Source organism: Ostrea edulis, chromosome 6 (assembly GCF_947568905.1).
Source record: "Ostrea edulis chromosome 6, xbOstEdul1.1, whole genome shotgun sequence".
Taxonomy (NCBI): Eukaryota; Metazoa; Mollusca; class Bivalvia; order Ostreida; family Ostreidae; genus Ostrea; species Ostrea edulis.
Window position 1 is genome coordinate 43719232 of NC_079169.1, and position 24343 is coordinate 43743574.

General features: G+C 35.4%; 1 protein-coding gene across 2 annotated transcripts in view; it reads right to left on the minus strand.

The window, feature by feature from the left end:
• Window positions 1–277: 277 nt before the first annotated feature.
• Window positions 278–24343, minus strand: part of LOC125648396 (uncharacterized) — a 31829-nt gene continuing 7763 nt past the window's right edge. For both annotated transcript variants that reach the window (XM_048875443.2, XM_056139646.1), the window contains exons 2-21: window positions 17589–17836; window positions 17296–17424; window positions 16728–16922; window positions 14716–14876; window positions 14409–14524; window positions 14162–14301; window positions 13549–13812; window positions 13398–13443; window positions 13096–13207; window positions 12508–12752; window positions 12244–12367; window positions 11840–11967; window positions 10926–11123; window positions 10328–10494; window positions 5965–10155; window positions 5695–5853; window positions 5408–5559; window positions 5066–5251; window positions 4545–4907; window positions 278–2443 (exon numbers count right to left, since the gene is read on the minus strand). In XM_048875443.2, the coding sequence (XP_048731400.1) occupies window positions 2356–2443; window positions 4545–4907; window positions 5066–5251; window positions 5408–5559; window positions 5695–5853; window positions 5965–10155; window positions 10328–10494; window positions 10926–11123; window positions 11840–11967; window positions 12244–12367; window positions 12508–12752; window positions 13096–13207; window positions 13398–13443; window positions 13549–13812; window positions 14162–14301; window positions 14409–14524; window positions 14716–14876; window positions 16728–16922; window positions 17296–17424; window positions 17589–17780 (7356 nt within the window). In that variant the 5' untranslated portion in view covers window positions 17781–17836 and the 3' untranslated portion in view covers window positions 278–2355. The remainder of the gene's footprint in view (window positions 2444–4544; window positions 4908–5065; window positions 5252–5407; window positions 5560–5694; window positions 5854–5964; window positions 10156–10327; window positions 10495–10925; window positions 11124–11839; window positions 11968–12243; window positions 12368–12507; window positions 12753–13095; window positions 13208–13397; window positions 13444–13548; window positions 13813–14161; window positions 14302–14408; window positions 14525–14715; window positions 14877–16727; window positions 16923–17295; window positions 17425–17588; window positions 17837–24343) is intronic.

Here is a 24343-nt window from a genome sequence, read left to right on the forward strand (position 1 = left end):
AAGGACACTAGGAAATCCATTTAATAAATGACAGTTGAGACAACAATGTACAGATTCATTGTTTAACCTCAAATAGTATTTGAAATATTCTGTGTAGGAGCCATTTCTTCCCATGTGTGATCCATTGACCTTGACATTTGGACACCATCCTTAGTTTCATTGCTAAAGCTCAAGATAACATCCCAGAAGCCAAAGTGTTGCAGGATAGGCAGACTCAACTTAATATTCCCAATTCCTGGAAACTGTAGGACAAAAACAAAGATACAGGTAAAACAAATCTACTTTGAAATTTTTTATTTCAAAGGGAAGACATGATGTCATAGTATGAATGCGTACAAGTATAAATAATGAAACAAATTCAGTCACAACATAATGGTCTGTGTCTTATCACAGTGAATCCACACGTAACATCATAGACACTGTTCGATCAGCAGTACATCTAAATTATACAAAAAGCTGAGATATGAGATACCATGTATATTGTTAACTCTTGTCCTCTAAATCCCATTCCTTGTCAAACTAATAGAAATGTTTATCCTTGTCAGTATTCATAGAAAATAGTGATATATCAAAGCTCAGCTCTAGTTAAATTTACAGAGCCAAATTTGGCTATTTGTGGCTTTTGTTCCTTGACAAAAGGCATACTGGATACAAATTCCTTTCCTAACACCACCTATTTGAATAAAAATAAAAATGGAAACTACATATATCTACATGTTCCATTATCAAATTTATAGTGTCCTGCCATATATTTTTAATGTAAAATCCTATGAAAGAATCATAACAGAATTTTAATTTCATTTGTTTTCGGCAGGAAATATTCAAAACAATGACTTCTCAGCAACGTAATTTCTCATGCACGAGGTGCTTGCAAATGAAATCTCGGGGATATTTGCAATACACCAAAGAAATATTTTTGAAAATACACAAGGGTATGAACTGCGACATTTCACAGCCGCACATTTCATGAAGTGCTTTAGAGCTTCATGAAAAGTATGCCATCATGAAGCACTGTAGTTCATACCTTAATGAATTTTCAAAAATGAAATTTATTTCTTATATTTACACTACTTTCATTGCTGTTGGACTTACCCGTCATTAAAGTAGACAACAATATTTAACAAGTAGTTCTGTATTCATACATGCATTGTTTACAACTGCACCAAATGTAAATCTTTGTATATACATGTATGCAAATGTGACAAAATGATGGATTGATTTTACATGGAGGTATATTTATCGGATGATTATCCCTTGACTAAAAATGCCCATCTAAAAATATTGCATTGATAAATCTAAGCAAAGCTGATCTATTGTCATGAAAATTGACAAGAAAAAATATTGCTTTACTCTGAATTGTGTTATGAAAATCAATATTTATTCTAAACTGAGAGACACGTGTATATATATCACACTGAGCGTAACTCCTGCGATTGTCTCACTAATTCCTTTAAACAGGAAAGTGTCACAAATTATGTCTTATATATAATATGAAATACCCTTGTACTTCATTTTCAATCTTGTCAATACCTCCAACAAAAATAACTACCTGTTAATTTATTGTCAAAATGTTAGTCACTTCCTATGGCAGATGAAAGTTGGTACATGTTACACTACAATGTCCTACTCATATTTGGCACAACAACAAAAATGGTTACATTGGCACAATATGGACACCATTCATACACTAATCTTGTACAAAATAATGATGTCCCTACAAAATAAAGCTCTGCTGTAGGTATATACACATAAATAACAAATTTAAAAATAAAATGTGTATTAAAAAATAATTTTTGCTGGAACATTACTATTTTATTTCCTTCACACTGAGGAAATGTGTCAATATGGAAAAATATAAAATCTTACAGAACATAACATTTATTCATACATTACAACATTAATCTTGATTCTCCACAATAAAATACATTTATTCCAGAAGCTAAACATTTAGTGCAATCACTGTAAAAAAAAAAAGCAAAATATATATGAAGAAATGTACAAAATCCTAGTAATATTATGTAAAAACAAATCTGTCTTCTTCAGTCTCTTTCCGTATATCAAAAATGATGCAAGATCTGAACACAGACCTGAACAAAAGTTGATTCCTGAACAGCAGTGAACTAATATCATGAACAAGAACACCACGATCACCTCTTCAGTGTGTGATGTACCGGTAAATAACACAACTGGGACACTAAAATGGCTTTGAATAGAAATTTTTGAACAGCATTCATAGCTCACTTCCGGAACATAGAATCTCTCAACACATGACATTATTGAAATCCCATGAAAATGGAGTGTATTCCCAGTGAAGAACACAGTCTCATGAACAAGCCAACAGCAAGCAGTACAAATTCATTTCTTCTCACCCTTGGAATTTTTCCTCTTTGTAATGAATGCATGTTGCAAAAGTTGCACAGCAGATGGTCGAAGACTTTGGTCCCTTCAAATACAAAAAATAATCAGAAACATGCAATACATGTATTTACACTTTCAGTACATTATGGCAATCTTAGTCATTTTATACAAGTTGTGAATTTTTTAACAGAACTGTAGAAATACTATAAAGCAACTTGCTACAAATATCCATGAGATTCATGAGCAACTTCAAATCATAAATATTTATAATCGCGGAACTGTCATTCATTTTTCCCAATCAATGTCTGCAGCAACAAAGTGTAAACGCAACAAGACATAGACCTATTATATAGACCATTTGGAATGTAATGCTCTGTTCAAAATAAACAATTCCAAGAAAGCATTGAAAAGTACCGGTAACCCATCTATAAGTAAATCAGTCACTGGCTTCTCCTTTTCAATTGTAACTTCTGCTTTAAATTCTGGAATGGTGTGACCTTTTTTGCATTAGTTTTATTTCAGACAGGGTATTTAAATTTTCAGATAACTTTGAAAACAAATATAACTTTCACATTTTATATTTGCTAGCCAAGTGTCAGATTCACTTATTTTCATCTGGGAGTAAGTGAATCGGACACTTGGTTAGCGAAGACGCGAGATTACAAGAATGGCCGGCTTCTAGGTGGGCTGTCAGAGACACAAGGAATTAAAGTTAAATTTAAGTGAACAAGCATTCTGGAAGTAGATGTATTGCATAGGAATACATTTCACATTTCCCTAACTGGACTCAAGTCAAGTCAAACCATTAAGTCTATACATGTTTGATCTTGTTTCAATTCTATTGCTGTTTTCATTTTCTTTAATTTTAATTCAAAACATATCAGCAATCATCTGCCAAAGATGTCTTTATCGTTGCATTAAACAATGCTTCATTCGTATCAAAGTCTTGTGTTTTATTGCTGTATTAGGAACAACCTCACCTCCATTATTCTGAGCAATCAAGCTTATTTACTTCTATCTAGTGTCTTTAACAGTCACAGCTTTATTTCTGTCACTTATTTTCTACCATCAAAAAAGTTGCTTTTTTTAATTGTACCCATCGAATAAAATTCCTACAAGAGCTATATTTCTATCATGCACGAAGTTTAATGAATTAAAGATTTTGTTTAAAAAAACAACCTATGATGTCACATGAGGATAGAGTTACCGTAAGCATTTATAATTGGGTGTTTTTGGACAAGCCAACAGATATTAGATTTTAATACTAGGTAATATTATAATTTCATTTTCTTCTAAATACATGCATCGAATCTGACAAACTATTACAAATTGGTCTGCCCTTATTTCATATAATTTTTCCGTAAATTATATTACAAGAATTGATTCAGTCAACCATGAAACTAAGTCTTCCAATTTGTTTTAGAATAATTCAACTGTGATGAAAGTGAAACTTAAAGTGTAACTGGAAACTACACTTGGCACAAAGTCCCATAAATCTTGTAAAATATAGTTCTCTGTCGCAAAACTTCAACTTTATCTGTAAATGTATAATTGTAAATCATATACCAAATTTCATCTTCTTAAATCAAATCATGGTGAAAAATGTCTAGAAAACAACAATTTTAAAAAAGTTCATGCAACCATGAAACTAAGTAAAGTCATACAATATTTGTTAGAATATGTCAACTGTGATGAAAGTGGAACTTAATTTGTATCAACTTATTCACAATAGGTAACCACATATCAAATTTCAGATTCCCAAGTTAGAGCATAGTGGAAAAAAGTTCGTAAAACTAGATTTGGCACAAAGTCCCATAACTCACAAAAACCAGTCAACTGTGACAAAACTTAAACTTGAACCTCTAAACATACATTAATAAAATATATACCGAACTTCGTCTTTTTAAATCAAAAACATGAATAAAAAGTCAAGAATTTAAGTTGTGACAAACAGACAGAAGAATGTACAGATAGAATGCAAACTATGGCCACATGGTGGCATTATAGGTAATTTTGGAGGAGATCTAAGATTCTGAATGTTATAAAAAACATACTAAGGGTATAAATGAAGTATGACTACCAATCATGGGAATCGATTTTTGCAGACTAGTTTTCTTCAGACATTCGCGAAATAAAAAAAATGCATACAATACTTAGTTTTGCCTATACATTGGGTAAAAACTCACCTTGTCAAACAAAAATCAACAAACTCTATGGCCTCTGCTGAAAATTTATCTGGTAACCTTGGTGGTGATTTTCTGTCACTTCCAATGGCAAATATGGCTGCCATTGGATTCATGTCTGCCCATGGTGGTTTTCTAGTAGCCATTTCAAAAATAGTGCAGCCAACACTCCATATGTCTGATTTTTTACCATGCCCAGTTTCGTTGACCACTTCTGGGGCCATCCAATATGGAGTCCCTTTCATGGATTTGAGGATCTGTGACTGGCCCATACTGAGATTTATACATAATCTTTTGGCACATCCAAAGTCGATGAGTTTGATGATTCCATTTGGCATCAACATCACATTTCCTCCTTTGATGTCTCTGTAAATTTGAAAAATTCAACCAACTGAAAAAATGCTGAATGATTATGGTGGACATTTTCTTAACATTGGCATTGTACATTCCAAGAACCAAAATATTTTTACAAAGAAAGCGAATATGATATTGGTCAAAATGAAATAAAATTGTAGAATCACTACCTATGAATGACATCATTTTGATGAAGGTATGACACGCCTTCCAAGATCTGTTTGGTGTACCTCCTGTACACAGCTTCATCAAGAGCCCCAAATCTGGCCAATATACTGGCAATGGAGCCTCCTGGAACAAACTGCATAAATATACTGACCACACTGTCTTCTTCTTCAAGGCTTGTGCCAAGATATCTGCAAGAAAGGGAGCCAAATTATTTTTCAGCAAGTTAAATCCTACTTGATAGGCAATCTTCCTAAGGTGGACTGAAACTTCTTTTGATGATGTTATTAATTGAGATTACCGAGTGTACAGTATATTCTAAAGAATATGTGTGTTAACTTACTGACCCTACAATATTTTTGTGGTTGAGCAGTTTCAAAAGGTCCACTTCCTCCTGGACTTTTTCATACTCTCGCTTAGCCTTGTCTTTGTCAGACGTGTTCAGTTCTATCTGTTTAACTGCGATAAGCTGTCCTTCACTGGTAAGCCCACACCACACCTAAAATACACACACCATCTTCAACTGTATTAGCAACACAATATTGACCTTAACACAAACAAGCACAATTGAACTTGAAAAAAAGGATTTCATATTTGTGAATGTGTGCCATTGAAAAATTGTCAGAGTACATACAGTTCCAAATGCTCCTTTGCCCAGAACGTTTCCTTTCTTCCATTGTATAGTGTCGTCTGCATTGGATTGGTTACTGATAGAGGTACAGGCACTGCCTGCTCTGCTATCTGAGTTCACAGTGGAACAGGGTGTGTCACTAGTTAATTCACTACTTAATGTCTGCAAAGCAAAAACTTCAAGCTTGAACACACCACAAACACACTTCTTATCATAAACCTAAAACACAGACAATGGATCAATTATAAAATCTCAAGTTTTTATTCTTCATACCTTGTTGTCAAAGTCCATACTATCCTGATCACCAAAGCCTGTTCCATCCTGTGCAGGTAAGTTAACAAATTGATAGGAAGCTTCCTTTTGACTGCTGTTCCTCATGGATCCACCATCTTGTTTAGAGCCTCTGATCTCTGTAAACTTTCCTGCAGATTTTCCCTTTGGAACTGTTATGGGTGGCTTGTGATTGACAAGAGCAGATGATGGTTCTCCAACACTCATGTGAGGCTTGTGTAGATGCTCTCGGCTTCCTTTCAAACCTCTCAGACTGCCACCTTTGCCTGCATACAGCTCCATGTGTTTGAAACTGTTCATGATCTTTGCAATAGCTTCAGTGTCAAATTTTTGTTTTTGTCTTCTTTGTAGATCATCAGTAACTTGTAATTGAGGTTGCTGTGCTGTAATGTCTTCAATTTCTTCCATCTGATTGTTCCTCTGGTGATCAGAAACTGAGGCAGAAAGTTTGGCATAAAAAGGAGATTCATTTTGGGTCATCTTCAAAAGCAGATCTCGGTCTGCATCTGTCAATGTGCTGTTTCTGCTCACATTTGTCAATGTTCTGTTGGATCTTGTTGAGGACAAGGTATTGCTGAGAATTTCCTCCACAACCTCATCCAAATTTGTCTCTTCTTGTTCTTCACTCTTAGTTTCTGAGAATTTTCTTTCTCTTCTGGTGGATCTTCCTCCAGATTCCTTCTTCTTTCTTTGGCTCATTCTTCCACCTAAATCATCCTCTTCTGCATGATCAACACCATTCAAATCTAATAAAGGGATATTTTCAGCAGGAAGGGGGACATTTAGAAGGTCCATCTCCTTCTGTTTTCCTCTCTGTTTTTTCCTTTCATCTTTTAATTTATTTTGCTGAATGGCTGACTTAAGATTTTCAATAGATATTTCAATTTCACCTCTACTATTTTCATTTAGAGATTTTGACAAATTTTTGTTTCTGTTAGCAGAAGTTGTTGCCAGAGTCCTTGATGTTTTGCTGCCAGCAGAAGACTGGGTTTTCCTGACAACAGATTCAGGGCCTCTTACTCGACTTCCAGCTGATAGCTGCAAATTCTTTTTTCCTGCTGAAGATCCTGGAGTCCTAGAATTGCTACCAGCAGATGATTTTTGGCTTGATGAGTTTGTTCTCTCTGAAGTTTTGCTTTTTCCTGAAGTGGATGAATTCCTGTGTTGTAACTCTTGATTTTCTAAATCAGATTTTCCATACTTTAGTTGACCAGGAGAATATTCCACATCCTTTGGTATTCTGGGAGTTTGGCCATTTAAGCCAAGTAGATCATTCAATGTCTCATCTTTCACTTTCTCATCAAAGTCCCTTAAAGCGGTCAATGTTTTATGAATTGGTGTTGTTGTGCTTAAGGAAGGGGACTCTGGTATAGGTGTCAGCTTGTCGATCAATATTTGTCTGTTAAGCTCCTCATTAGCTTCATCAACTGCAGGATTTGAGTACAAAATTTCATCTAGTTCTTGTTGAGCTGCACTAAACTGCTCCATTTTGAAAAGGTTGTTAAAGTTAGGAGGCAGGGAATTCAAGGAATTGTTTTCCCCATTTCTACCATTCTTGTTAGAAAGTGATGTCTGTGTCAAATCTAGATTCATTGGTCGATATCCATCATTGTCTACTCTTGGTAAGTTCATCTTTGCCTCAAAATCAGGCTTAATCTGTTTAAAGCGAGGTGAAGGAGTGTTTGGGGAACTGTCAATCTGTTGATACACATCCACATTTAAAGTATTCCTTAAATTTTTGGGCTTGAGATGATCCTTCTCAAACCTTGGGGTGTCTACATCAATGTTGAAATTTCCTGATCTTATCATTTCAAGGTTGTCAAACACAAGACTTTCTAGACGATTTACACAGGGCTGAAAATCATCTCCTTCCATGTCTTCATGTTCACTTTCTGAAGACACTGACGACTGAGAGTCGGTACACTTCACAGCTATGACATCTGACTTATCTATGCAGCTAGCAGCCACATGCCAGCCTATCCCTGAGATTAGTGCGATATCTGACTGAGATGCCTGCTTTCCAAGTAGAGAGTCTACAGGTATCTTCTTTCTTCTTTTCCCAGACTTGATTCTCTTTCCACTCTTTGGTCGAGCTACTGCATCTTCAGTATTTCTTCTCTCCTTGCTTTTTGCACCACCTCTTCTCTTACCCAGCTTGAGATTTGCAGAGGACGGTTTTGGATCTTTTTTCTTGGCACTTTTCCCTCGACTTTTTATTGATATGTTGGTTTTAGATCTTTCTATTACTGGTTTCGATAACATGTATCCGTATGCTGTAGCAGACATTCCTTTTCCACTTGGTTTCTTTTCCTGAGGTTTTATCGAATTGTCTGGGTACAAGTCAGCAAAGGGATCTTCAATGACAGGTGTTTGCATTGGACCTTCCACAACAGGCTCTGGTTTGACCCTGCGAGGAGTAACTGAGGTAACTATTTCAACCAGCGGTGGCTTTCCTGCACTGGCTGGTTTGTACTGAAAAGCAGGAAGTTCATCTGCTTTCTCCATTTCTACCTTTGAAAAGCCACTGTCTGACTGAGCTCTATTAAAGTTACTTGGGATATTTTCCTTTACTTCTCCTAAATTTGTTTCTGAAGCTGACATCATTTTATTTTTCCGCGCCTCATTTGAATTTACTTGTCTTGATTCCTGAGTGTTGTCATCTTTCTCTTTCACTTGTGATGATGCCTTTCCTGAGATGTTTGACTCACTTCTCACAGAAGCTGCTGGTGCTTTAGCTATAATAGTTGCACTAGAGTTTCCACGCAGAGGTCTGCCTGCTGAGCTTTTCTGTGAATTCTGAGTTTTTGCAGAGTTGGTAATTGACTGTTTGGAACTGGTTGCCTTTAATTGTGATGATGTTGTAGACATTGGTTTTCCTGATTTTGGATCAACTAATTTAGCATTTGTGTTGCTTGTGAAAACTTTATTTACAGATACATTTCCTGAATTATTAGCAGTGGAATGACTTCCACTGACAGTTTGAGCAGTTTTATTAACATCGGTACAAGATAAGTTGTTTGTGGTTGACTTTGTCTCTGCTTCTGACTTCTCTTGATGTTTAGATTCAGGGCCTACTTTCAGAATATCTGGTTTACCTGTGCTTTTCCCATCAGTTGTTGGTTTTGTATAGTTAGTTTTTATATCTTTTGCTCCTGCATCATTGCCTGCTCTGGAAGAAGACGACCTGGTTGGCTGAAGATAAGATGGATTTGTCGATTTGGGGTTTTGATTCATGGAGACAAATGCTTTGTTATTAGCAGCTACTGGTTTATTGGCTGGAATGGGTCCAATTCTTTTCACTGCTTTTGCTGAAGCCTGAGTTGCAGGTCTTGGTAAATTTGCCTCTTTTTCAACAGTTTTGAGTTTGTGCACATTAGATTCACTCTTTGCCAACTTCTTTGACTCGTCCTTTTCTAGTTCACTCTCCCCTGACTGACCTTTACTCACAATAGGGGTTTCTTCCATTCCGTCTGATAAGAGTTCACTCCTCTTCCTGATCTCTTCCTTGACATTAGAAAGTAGCTGTGATGACACAACTTGCATTGGTCCGGATTTGTTTTCACTATTGCTACACTGTATATCATCTTTCACTAAATCCTCACTAAAATGTCTGGAGTGCACTGTAATTCTGCTTTGAGCCGAAGAACTCTTTGAAATACCAGCAGAATTTGGCACAACTGGTACATTTTTAACAGCAGTATCATTATTCAAATTCCCAAGATAGACTGCTCCACGGGATTCTGACATCACAGATTTTTGCTTAGATCGAAGGGTCAATTTCTTCGAACCTACACTGGAAGGTTTGGAAACTTGTGGACCACCTTTCTGAGGTATTGACTGTCTTGTATCACTTTTTTTAGCTACATCATTCCTGAGAGATTGTTTGATGTTGCTTCGCTGAGTTGCATTTGATGCTGGTTTAGCGATCTTCCCAGAATTCTCCTTAATGGGTGGGTCTCCTGAGGAGCTTCTGCTGGAATGTGACTGCTTACTCCTTTGAGAATCTTCACTACTTGAGGACCTGAGTGACAAATCTCGAGGTCGACTTTCCTCAAGGATAAACTCTTCCTTATACATAGATCTAGATTTCATGAGTTCTATAGTCCCTGCAAAGGCCATCTTGATATCATTATTCTTAATCAATTCATCCTCATCTGACCTTGGTGATGGGTCCTGAAAGTAAAGGGAAGAACATCAATTTTTTTCTTCTAAACTTGACACTTGTATTGATCAAAGAATAAGTGCATTAGTGTGATATTTTTCATAAAATTTTTGACATATGTTGATATATTTTTCAATACCACAGATTTCACATGCTAGATTAATCGTAGCATCATAAAGTAACCTTTGAGTCATCTGATGGCTGCTGCTCTGTCATGGCACACTCTAGGTTAGAATTTGTCTGTTGATTGAGTAATGTGGGTGTTGGGGGAAGGATATTGGATGAAGTTGGATAAAGAGGGACTCCCTGAACAGGTGTCTGTGGACATTTGTTGGTCAGTCCCATTTGATCTACAGTTGAAAATAAAAAAAAAACCATAGATATCATCATAATTTACTGAAGACATCCTACATTTTTATTTTCAGAAATGAAATTATTAGCATGAGCATAGATTAGCTTAAAGTCCAGACTTGTTAATTGTTTTAGTTTCCAATTTGTATCATCAGGATCTAGTAATTGAGTTCAAACACTCCTTAGTAAGTGTCATCATAAAAGTCTTTTTCCATACCTTACGGCATTAACCAAATTTATAGAAACATTCATTCAATTCACAATTGTGATACAAGTTTGCCTAATGCCTTTATTCAGTTAAAAAAAATCTTGAGGCATTGTAAAATTCCCCCAATATCTAGATCCCGACCTTGAAAATAATCGAACACAATTCAGAACAAGTAAATAAAGAATTTTATAAATCATTCAGTAGAAATATTACTACTACTACCCAGATCCAAAATTTGTGTCACTTCACAAGTTGCTGTTGAAGAATAACAAGATCCATCTTGATTATAAAGATTTTTCTGGGTTGTCTCTCTTAGTAGTTGTGAATAATGAGTTGTCTCCCTTCTGGGATACTTTGCAATTCGAGGTGAGGTGCACTCAATATTATAGTCCTCACTGTGATGTAGTGGATTAACAGAACCTAATGTTAAAACACAGGCAAACAGAAGGGGTTACTTCAGAATACAGAAGTACATAGAGAATACACAATGTTAAACACACAAATATACTGGTTAATTGTAATAATTACATGTAATTAGTATACCCGAATACACAAGTTAAAACATAATCAAAAATAACATATACAGAGTATACAAAGTTTATGAACATGTTTAGGAGTAAAAGTTTGCATTTTAGGACAGATCAATGCAACGTGGCACCCGTATAAACTTTATTCTAATCTTGACAGAGTTTAATATGACACAATTATAATATGCAAATTTTAATCTTTATAAGAAGTTTGAATATTGCTCATAGTTTGACATCTTTACTATCCTGAAGAGTAAATATTTCTCAACATACTACAAACAGTAATTATAATACTGTAAATTGTTAATTCCATGGTGCTAAAATTTCACAATTTGTTACAAGGTACATATCACAATGGTTTAATTTCACATCATAGGAAAATCTATTATTGAAAATATGATTACTAATGTATTGAAATACTTCTACTGTATTATTCCTTATGGGTTTTATTTCGCAGAAAAAATGAATTGTGAACATAGTGAAATATTAAAGCCATCATGTTCAATTCCTAATCTATAGTAATCCTATTACTTTGTCAGATTAGAATGAGCATTTCTATTACAGGAGAAGCATATGAAAAACAAGAGAGTTACATTTAAGATTACTTACCTTTACTTATATAAGTCTCACAGGTCATGGCCAGGTCACCGATATTGGCAATAGTGTCGGAGCCTGATCTACGATGATGTTTATAGTTCTTGCTGATGCTTGGGGTAGGCGATGATGGCACCTGCATTCTGAAACAGAATTACAAAGTATGAATTACATGCAATTCATCATGAAAACAAATCTTACAGGAAGGCACTCTCTCTTTCTACGAAATAATTAAGAAAAATTCAATATTTCTCCCAGGGAATAAAACCCCGAGCCATGAACTGATGTCGGACTCTACAGAAGTGCAATAAGAAATGCATGAATTTTGTAAATCCTTGGTTCAGACATTATTGATTTCCACAGACTGAGTAGTTTACTTGACAGCAGAGGAAGTAAAGTTTGTAGTACACATGTAATACCTGTTAATCTGCATACACTGATCAAAATCTGGGTCCACTATAGTGAGAGGGGATGTCCTAGTGTTCTCCCTCACTGTCAGGGGAGACACCCTATTCCCCTTACTACCAGGTCCAGGGAAGGTAACTACAATAGGAAAGCCTTCTCAGTAAAACAGAATATGTCTCTCTCTGTAATCCTAATACAATGATGATAATGCACTTTGTCTATATGTAATACAACTCATCCCTTATATACACTTTTAGGATTTCATCTGAGGCACCTACCTGGCTTGTTTCCTCTTCCCAGACTAATCTTGCTTTCATCAAATGACCTTCGATATTTTCCATTTCTGCTGAATGTTGGTGAATCCCTATCATGGCCTCTTTCTGGGCTGATGGAGGGTAGCCTCTCTTTGGATCTGGTTTTTGGTAGAGGTGATGGTGACAACCTTTGACTTCTGACCTTTCCTAGCTTTCTTACTCCATCCCTAGATCGACAGACTGAAGTGAGTTCATTGTCATTTGGAGTGCTGAACAAAAAATGGAAAAGTGCAAGTGTTAAATGTCAGTAGATCCACACACTGTAAGTTTAAATGCCTGGTTTTAAAGGCTTGGTGAAATATAATAGGTCGAAGTCACACATGAATGAGTGAACCAGTCATTAGTATGTAAGAATACACAGGTGTTAACAACACTTCTAAAAATGTGGACAGATGACAAATTCAAATACAGGTGACAGTATCATATATCCGAACATTACAGGACAATGGTACGAAGAGAGTTGAGCTCTTTGGACGTATCTGCATCTAATGATGAGACAAATCAGCAAGTGCACAACAAGAAGTGCATCTTATATCACAGTCAGACACATACCTGAGATACGGACCAGGAACAAAGTTTCCATTCTCGATGTCCTGAAGCATGTTCTCCTCAGCAAGTCTGGCTTTTTCTTTCAGGCTTAAGTGTCGGGAAACCAGTTTTCCCTCTATAAATAGTTCAAAACAAATACAAATAAAACATGTAAAAAGTTACCATTAAAAATAGACAAATAAGAATCCTAACATGTAATCATTAACTAAACGTTAACTTCTGCTTGCCATCTTAAAGGAAAAGAAAGCTGGTGCTTTTCATACATTTTCACATCTAATGTACCAGTACTTAGAAAAGGTACTTACTATTTGGTGTAGATTTCATGTTGGCAAATACACTGGTTGGCATTGCCTGCAATTTAATGTCTGATCAATAAAATTTTTAATTAAAGTTAAATATTATGCTATCACTTTGATTTTGTTTAGTTGCACCTGATCAAAACTTGAGAAGACTTACATCAAATATGACTTCCCCTCCTCGTTTCTTCTTTTTAACATCCTCAGTGGACACTCGACTGTCCTCACGACCTGGAGTTTTCAAGGGGGCAAGACTCGTTGATGGTTTACACTGTGTGGCTTCTGTCCATGCCTCCTTGAGTACAGCCTTGATCTTTCGACCTCTGGCAAGGTCAAGGGCAGTCAATCCTCTGTCATCTGTTAAAGTGACGTCTGCTCCATGTTTCAGCAGGGAGCAAGCTGCCTTTTCATGATCATTGTATGCCTGTGATAACATAAAAAATGTAAACTTCAAATAAAATTTCATTAAAAAATAGAACGTTAAGAACTTCTTGCAACTTCTACCTCAAATAAAAATTCTTTGTTTGGAAGAAGTTGGATAAAGTCCGCTAATTTTCCACTGATAAATAATTCCATGTCAGCATTTGAAAGGTACACAAAATAAAGTGAAAAAATCTACCTTGACAGTTACAAAGGTGATTAATTTGATAAACTCGCTGTACAGTACATAATCAAAATCAATTCCATGACTAAAGTGTTGAAATGCCATACAAGATAACCATCTCACATGCGACAATTTACAAGTCAGTGAATAAGAAGAAATCCACACTTACAGTTATGTGTAGTGGGGTGGCACCTGCAAATCCCCGACAATTGACCTCTGTACCTCCCTCCAGTAGGGCCTCCAAACATTCTACATTGCCTGTCTGAGAGGCACAGTGGACTGGGGCAAAAAGACGCTTATCCTTAGATTCTGTCAAATTGATAAAGTAAGAATTATTCAGATCTATAACACTTGAACGGTTAAATTTTCAATACAAAGGTAAATTATGACAAACACATTCTAACATTTGTAGTTACCTATATTAGGTTCTGCTTCCAGTATGGTTTGCAGGACGGCCAAAGCCAGACCAGCTTTGGATTTAGATGTGTAGTGCAAACAGGTCATATCATCTCCATCTACTACATGCACATTACTGAAAAACATCGGGAACCAGTTTCCTATTTTACTCTTTGTTACAATTGACACGTTTTCAGTATATAATGGGGAGTCACTTTAGTTAATGGGATATACTATTCCTGACTTCTCCTTTTCAAAATAAAACAATCAATGACAGTATCCTACTCTTAACTATTCTACTATAAACCTGAATAAATGTTGGCTTACGCTCTATGAGAGAGTAACTCCTTGACACATTCCACAGGGTCATAAGGTCGATTCATCTGTGTAGAGAGTCTCTCAAATAGCTGAATGTCTCGACAGGCCAGCAGAAGTGCTGTCAACCCCTCTGAGTTCTGGCAGTTGATATCCCGAACCTTGTTTTCATTCTGCAGAGAGAAAGTATGAGGTGGGTATAAATCAAGGAATAGTATCTACAGTTGAGACAAAAACTGCCATAGCACATCTTTGTCACTTCATAAAATCATTACCATGTCTCATACAAGACCTAAACTAAAATGCCCCCACCCTCTTTTTGACTGACTTAGGAAATGTCTCAACTCAAAAACATTTATTACCATTTTTCTCACAAAGTTTTTTTTCTTCTAATTTCAAAGTTCTAAAACTTTTCCATAACAAAGTTTTCCTTGTGCAAGTTAATTAAAATTGCCCATTGAATATCATATCACATTGCTTTCCTACCTACTGACCCATTGGTCAAAATGGTTGGGACAAAGGTAAACAAGCAATATTTTGATCTAGGCCCAACATAATTTAATTGATGTTTAAACAATTCTGGGTAAATGGTGGTGAGGTGGGAGGGTGTCAAGAAAGCCCCTTCAGCTTCATGTTCCTAAATCTATTCTTCTGGTTAAACACAAAGTATGAGGCCAAGAGACCTTAAAGATCATATTTTAAACCAAATACATGTAATTTGTATTTCTCAATGCAATCTCCACATGCAGTGCTCATTCAAAGAAAATGGTCAGGACAAATATGGGTAGATATCAAATCTGCACAATTTCATGACTTTGTCATTACATCCTCTACCAAATAACCAGTCAATTAATCCCCCAATGATATCTTCTGTTGAAATCTCCCCTTACCTGGGAAAATCATATTGCCAGGGATTTCAAAACTCTATCCTTAAGGTAACCATTGAAGTCTTCCACAGGATATTCCAATTAATACACTTAAGATCCTTACTAACCATTCCATCTCCCTGAAGACATTCCATTTCACACACTAGATCCCTACCAACCATTCCATTCTCCCTGAAGATATTCTGCTTAATTTGCTAAATCCCCACATCCACACATATTTTAAGTTTCAAACTGTATTTGGCATCAAATTATAGTAAAAATGATATGATGTTTTTAAAAGATAATCACTGCCAATGTAGGGGCATACAGCTTACTCCACTTATAACTTATTTATAACAGTACTACAAGTAATTCTCTTTATATACACCAGTGTAAAATCTTAGAATACAAAATGAATGTGGTCAATAAATTATTTTCACTTTATAAATATCCAATGTCTAAATATCACTGGTCAACAAATGATAAATTGGTTTTCCCATTCTGATCAAATAAACTTTACAAAAATAATTTTTATTAGGGGATCATGTCTCCTTGTAGAAATTCACAGAGATGAGGAAGCATATTCTATAAAGGACATGCACGTGGCCTCCAGTGTAATAACCTGTATTGAAGCAGACATGGAAATGCTATTGATTTTTTGAGATTATGACTAGATTTTTTTTTATTAACATATTGATTTTTCTACACCTTCTGCATCTTTTAGCGCACCTAGTAATTATACTTGAATAACTTCTGCTAACACCAGAACCAATTTTGGCCATTATCTTGGAAAAGAGAACAAATATGATATGTACACTGTATGTATTTAAATGGCTCTCCTTTGAAGTCAAATATCAGAACATAACTCTATTGGTGTATTTGTAAGACAATGAGCAATACTACTCAACCTCTTTTAAACAACTCACTGATGTAGGAATTCTACAGAGTTTTTGAGAAGATGATTCCATTCAACATGTCCAACTCAAAACAAAAACTGAATCAAACCCAAATCATAAGACTTTCAGATGAGTGTGGACTGTGTTATCACAGTGACAACATCCAGTTCTCACCAGTAATTTCCTGTGTTATCACAGTGACAACATCCAGTTCTCACCAGTAATTTCCTGAGATATCACAGTGACAACATCCAGTTCTCACCAGTAATTTCCTGAGGACTTTGATATTGCCCTGCCATGCTGCCTGCAGTAAGAGACGATGGAATGATTCGGTGCAGCGCTCCACAGAGTCCAGCAGAATTGTTCGGATTCCAGCAGATGCTACCTCCACTGCTGTCTGGTTTTCATAGTTACGGAGAGTAATATCAGCACCATGTTTTAGGAGTAACTGGACAATCTATAAGGATGTGAAACTGCATTCAATTCTACGCAATTACAACACAATATACTGCAAATGTATCAAATTTAATGTGCACAAAATTTAATGATTTAGCATGAATTTGACTGTGCATTTCTCATACAAAGTAATGTAACTGAAATGTTAATCAAATACATTGCTAAATTTATGCTCACTAATATAGTGAACATAAATTTAGCAATGTATTTGATTAACAGAAGGTCCCTTCTGTCAAAGGACCTAAAAATCCCACAAAGCCAGCTATGATAAGTTTCCAGTAATCTAAAACAGATATTGTAATGTGATACAAGTGTTTTAACATTTCACTAGAGCTATACAAGATATAGTTTCACTCATGTAAAGAATCTCATACCTTAGTGTGTCCTCTTTTAGCAGCCCAGATGAGTGGGGTGTTCCCAGTTCTTTTGTCCTTGACATCAATGCTTACTATGACATCACTACGTCTTAATAAAAATGTCTCTATTCTGTCATAATCCCCATCCTGTAAACCACAGTGTTGAAAAACTGAATTTCTAATTTGTTAATTCTATGAACACAGTAGGAAAACAATGCTGAGCTTATTACTCTGACATTTATAACACAAATCCATGATTCTATATTTTAACAATATGGAAACTGATGTGTAATAAATTTTGAAACACTTACTCTTGCTGCATTCAGAAAAAGCTCCTCCAGGTCAGCCTTGCCTTTACCCATAAGAGCTGAGGCAATATCATAGTACTTCGCTGATCCAATCCTGCTCTTATTGGCTTGTAACTCTTTGTTGATCGTCATAGCTGACCGACCATGACCTGACCCTGTGCGATCGTGACCCTCTGACTCAGTGTTTTCTGGCATAATGTGTTTCTGTCAACTGATCTGCATGCCATTCTATGACTTCCTGTTTATAAGTCCTAAAAATACAAATGTATCAAATCTAAATTATAAAAATATCATCACTGAAAAAAGTTCACTGAAAAAAGTACACATTTGCTTACTGTAGCGCTATCACTGTTATTTCCTTAGACCTTATTTTCATATGAATACAATGATGTATTTATTCGTGAGACGTAACTTTTGCGAAGCTTATGATAAGTCTTTTATTTCTAAGAGTTATTTATGAGAACTAAATTTTTGCGAATGGCTAGTTTTGCAAAATTACACGTAAATAATATTCTTACAAATGTGATTTACAGTAAATCGTTTAATCTAAATACAACACTCATGAACTGATAAAGTTGTATGCATGACTGCATCATTGGATACCCACAGTTGATTATGTTTCGTTCCTGTCTCCATCACTCATTGGACCATTCATATCAATTTGCTCATTCTTATGATTATAACTAGTGAGGCAATCTTATTGGTTGCTCAGGAAAGACCAAAAGCAATTTTGTCCAATCAGTAAGTCCGTTTGTACACACTTTCATTACACAATACTGCTGATAGAAAGGTTAAAGTATTCCAATAGAAAATACAATGTTTAAAATTGGAAGAGTTTCGTTCTTATACCCGGTAATGATTAGTACGAATGGACAGTAAATCTAAATGATTATTCATGAGAACGAGTGAATTGGTTTGAATGGACGGGTGATGGAGGAACGAAATGTAATCAGCTGAGGGTATCTGACAAGAGGGCAGGCCATGACTGCAACATTTATGAGCTTATTCAGTAAACTTTTAATGCAAACATTCACAAGGTAGCATAGAGTGACCGGACAGACAAGTAGACAAAACTTATCACTAGAACAATCATATCTGCAGGTGTAGTGTTATGAAAGTAACACCACTTATGTTTTCCTGATAGAATTGGGGAATTTGATAAGGATCCAGTTGTTTTCCGTTGGATAACAATCTTCAAGTAATGGAGGAACTCATTTGAAATTCCAGCTAAGTATTGCAAGATGACTACTCCTTTGACTGATCAACAATTTCTACTCTTTCTAACACGTACCACTAATAGATTTAGTATCATACTAAACTATGCATGCATTTCATCAGAAGTAAATATGCTGCACCAAATATTGAATTACATGTGCCTGATATAACATTTCGCAAACTTTTATCGATTGTGTGACTGACACATCATCATAATAAGAAATTGTGTGAGCCACAAGCCAGGTACTATGTGCAATCAAATATTGTTATCTTATACCATTTATTAAAATAATACTTCTTATCTTAAACCATTTATGTTATAAATACATCACATCAAAGGTTAAAAACACCATAACATGCATAATAGAAGAAACAAAATTCACAGACCTATGATTTGCAATTGTATTTTCTGAGTACACCTTGCAGAGACGACGATTCAAAATAAAGTCCCCAAACAAAGGAAATCGAATATCAGAAAATTGGCTGCTGTCCATAAGTTTAAATATCACCCACCTAGAACGAAGAATACCATGATCTATCAGCTGATAGAATGCCCTTAACTAAGCTGACACAGTGCAGAGACCCACATACATGTATATAGAAACAAAGATCAAGACAGGATTTAGAACTAACTCTAGGTCATTGCAGCAATCATATGTTGCTAATTTGTGAAACCATGAATCACAGAACTATATTGGTGGGAATAACAGGTATCACTGTGTCGTTAATACTGTATGTACACAGGATACCCCCCAAAAATTCAGAATTTTGTAAAAGCTATTTGTATGTAAACATGTTTTCATATTGTAAAAGATCCATATTTATCACAAATTTCCACTATGAAACCACTTTATTTTTGCACAAATCTTTACTTGAAAATTCAATGGAAAACCATTACTGTAACACAAAAATTTAAATCTTTTAAAAACGTCTTTTTATTGGTGTATTTTATGTATTAATAACCGATTAACATTGTTATTTGATCACATGATAAAAACATGTAAACAAAGCAAAATCCTATTTCATTTAATGTCTCCAAAACTTTAGATATCCTAGTGACTGAAAATGAATATTAAAAATAAATATTACACTTAGGAGTACTTTGTGATACATGTATTTCAATTCTAATGGCTGACCATGTGAAAGGCAAATTTTGGGATGGACCAGGAATCAAACCTGTGACCCCTTCATTACTAGTCAGGTGCTTAATCTCTAAGCAATCCAGGCTGATATCCACAGTCCATATAGCACCCCAAATACTACATCTTTTAACCAGTTTATGACCTATAGATACTCCAGCCGGGTGGTTCATATTCTCCAAATATCTAACTTTATTGCTAATTTAAACCATAATAGAAATTAATCCCAGGCAGCTCATATCATCCAATTACATGTACATGTATGTAACTTTATTGCTAAACAACTAGAAATAAGTCCAGGAAGCTCAAATCACTATATCATCCAAATATGTATAACAATTTAAAAAAAAAACTCCTGGTGGCTCATATTGCTCAAACAGGTAACTGAAAAAAGAACAACACAATCCCAACACTCTTTGTTCTTGTAATCTTGACAATTAGCGTAAAAGTTGCAGCAGATCAAGATTGCTGAAGTAATGTCACTGGTGCACAGACAGTATACATACTGTACTACTACATGTAATGATGTATGTCTATTTCATACTGTACTACTACAGGTATGTCTATTTCATACTGTACTACTACATGTATGTCTATTTCATACTGTACTACTACATGTATGTCTATTTCAAAGCATGCATGAGGGAGTTTATGTCAGGTGTAGGCATTTGATTGATTTAAAGACCTAGAAAACACCTAAGGTCATAATATGAGATCAATTTTCAAAGCAGAACTCTGCCAATAATTTCTTAAAACAGAGGACCATTCGCATTAGTAAAACCTAGAACACAAAATTCTTGGAGATGACCCAGATCACTGATACAGCACTTTTTCACATTACTGATACATACTGATTATGTCAACTGATCAATCAGATTCATACCAAATTTCATCAGTCTTAAAATCTACACAGGGTTAGAGTTTCCTCTACTGCTGCACCACCCTACTCATGTGTCAGCTCCTCATTCTAATATTTCACATGCATAAGTTATTCATATTCTTGATCACAAACACGACACAAACATTTAATGTGCTCTAAGAAGAAAAACTTGACAGATTGTGTCCATGATGGCCAAATACAATCAGAGATAAAACCATTACGTCTTATTGTGTGCAATATAGATCCTTATAATGCAACATACATGATGTGAATCAATGGTGACGTCACAGTTAACAGTTGAAGATGTAAATACAAACTATACCTGCATCCAAGTCTTGGGAGATGGTATTAGAGTACCACATACACCTCAAAACTAGTCAGTTACATATACAGTATACATATTCCCTATTTTAATACATCCACTAAATAATGTCAAATCTAAGGAAGCCGATAGGTGCCAGGATATAGAACTAATATTCATTTAACTGGCAGCTGCCACTAATTATTATCTGGCGGCCACCAGTTATTCTACTCCTCTCTCTCTCTAAATGAAAAGGGTGCAATCCCTGTAATCTCCCTCTCCAATACTTAGTAATATGTCAAAAGATTTGCACACGAGCAATTCTTTATGTCTAATTAATATACCAACGTATCAAGCACGTAGAACCAGGGTGCTGATCGACCCTTCACATTTTTGACAATGTTCATTTTCTGTTATTTTCATATGCAAACTAAGTTTGGCGGATTGGCCCCCATCCCACTCTTTTGCTGGTTGTAATGAATGGTAAAAATGCAATAATGAATGAACTGATGAATTGAAGGACGAACATAACCCCCTCCCTCTAATCTAGGAGTATGGAGTATTGGCGCAAGAGACATTTTTAGGTTCCCTTTCTGCTTGTCAACAAGACAATTTCTACTCCGACTGTCCCTACACTTTGAAAAATGATGCTTTGTGTTTGCGTACTATTCTAAATCTTTCCAAAATAATCACTCAGCAATATGAATTAAATTGTGTTTGCAATTGTTAGCGCCTATGCATAAATTTTGAGGCGGCCGCTAGATATTAACTGGTGACCGCCAGTTAAATGAATATTAATTCTATACCCTGGCACCTATCGGCTTCCGTACAAATCTACAAAAACTCTCTATAATCCAAGGGACATGTGATACGATTGTGATGTCATTGCTTACAATTGTATACAATGTACATGCATATTTAATGTTACCCAACTTTAAGACTTTTAGATCATGTACATGTATTTAATATATTAAGAAATAACATTTTCATAATCAAGAGCATTAATTATCTTGAAGAGAATTATGAGGTGATTGTCACACAGTATTGGACATGTAGCAATTCGATGTACAAAAGCTTATAATATAGCTTTGTTCTTTTGGGGAATTCCCATATGCTACACTGACACATCGAACACCATTCTAGATGCAGAACTCTGGATATCCCCCCCCCCCCCCCCCCCCCCCCGAAAGCTTTACAGGTCTGCAGCGAACACAATTCAACATTTCAAAAGTAATTTTCATTTCCATGATGTATGTATACTATTACTGTCACAGTCACACACAACGGAGTTATCCAAGGTGTGAAATGGAAATCATCGCGAGGCAGAGCCAAGTTTCCAATACGGATTTCCATTTCACTTCCTAGATGACTCCATATATTACACCCCAAACTGATTGTGTAACAAATCTATCCTGCTGAAGACCCCGGAGCAGGTAATTAGCATGTCTAAAGACATGGTTATCAAGATTCAAGAGTTTGTTATATATTTTGTTATATATTTCTGTTAGAAATTAACTTTTTGTTTTTAAATTCACTTGTAGGTGTATAATACATGCAGTATTTAATAAAAAGATAACATTGTCAAAATATATCGGACACACAGAGTAAGAATAAACTATCAATGTTATTCTGTTAAGTGCAAGATTATATTAATCTAATGAGATAGCAAGATTTTGACATGTTTACAAATCACACCTACAAATTAAAGAAATGCAGGTACATTATAAAGATAACTGATAAATTTTTATAGTAATAAGTAAACAAACACTGACTGAAAACATTCCAAACCTCTTCTATTTATCTTAATCATCTCCTGATCCCCATCGTGTACACATTAAGCCTTAATTAGAATAGATTTGATACAGCAGCCCTCTGAATGTCTAGTTTTACATAAACTATAAAATAAGGAACATAATATAAACTGGTTTATTTCCCAAACTGGACTTTAAAATGGGAAATATACACAGCTATAATAGAACTAGAGATTAGGGATTACTGGCCAGTAGTATTTAATGTCCATGGTTATATGACTAACGCAGGGAATGAGGTAACCTGTGTAAAACTATATTTAACTTTCAATAAAGCTTTACCCACATAATTTTTTTTATAGAAGAATCTCCATGGTTTTTGTAAACATAAGTACTGCAAGTACAGTGACTATTCACTTGATACTCTCTGCTGTTCTTGTACAGTAACTATTAACTTGATACTCTCTGCTGTTCTTGTACAATGACTATTCACTTGATACTCTCTGCTTCTCTTGTACAGTGACTATTCACTTGATACTCTCTGCTTCTCTTGTACAGTAACTATTAACTTGATACTCTCTGCTGTTCTTGTACAGTGACTATTCACTTAATAATCTCTGTTTCTCTTGTACAGTGACTATTTACTTGATACTCTCTGCTTCTCTTGTACAGTGACTATTTACTTGATACTCTCCACTGTTCTTGTACAGTGACTATTAACTTCATACTCTCCACTGTTCTTGTACAGTGATTATTAACTTCATACTCTCTGCTTCTCTTGTACAGTGACTATTATTTTGATACTCTCTGCTGCTCTTGTACAATGACTATTAACTTGATACTCTCCACTGTTCTTGTACGGTGACTATTAACTTCATACTCTCTGCTTCTCTTGTACAGTGACTATTATTTTGATACTCTCTGCTGCTCTTGTACAATGACTATTAACTTGATACTCTCTGCTTCTCTTGTACAGTAACTATTAACTTGATACTCTCTGCTTCTCTTGTACAGTAACTATTAACTTCATACTCTCCGCTGTTCTTGTACAGTGACTATTTACTTGATACTCTCCACTGTTCTTGTACAGTAACTATTTACTTGATACTCTCTGCTGTTCTTGTACAGTGACTATTAACTTCATACTCTCTGCTTCTCTTGTACAGTGACTATTATTTTGATACTCTCTGCTGCTCTTATACAATGACTATTAACTTGATACTCTCCACTGTTCTTGTACAGTAACTATTAACTTGATACTCTTTGCTGTTCTTGTACAGTAACTATTAACTTGATACTCTCTGCTGTTCTTGTACAATGACTATTAACTTGATACTCTCTGCTGTTCTTGTACAGTAACTATTAACTTGATACTCTCTGCTGTTCTTGTACAGTAACTATTAACTTGATACTCTCTGCTGTTCTTGTACAGTAACTATTTACTTCATACTCTCTGCTGTTCTTGTACAGTAACT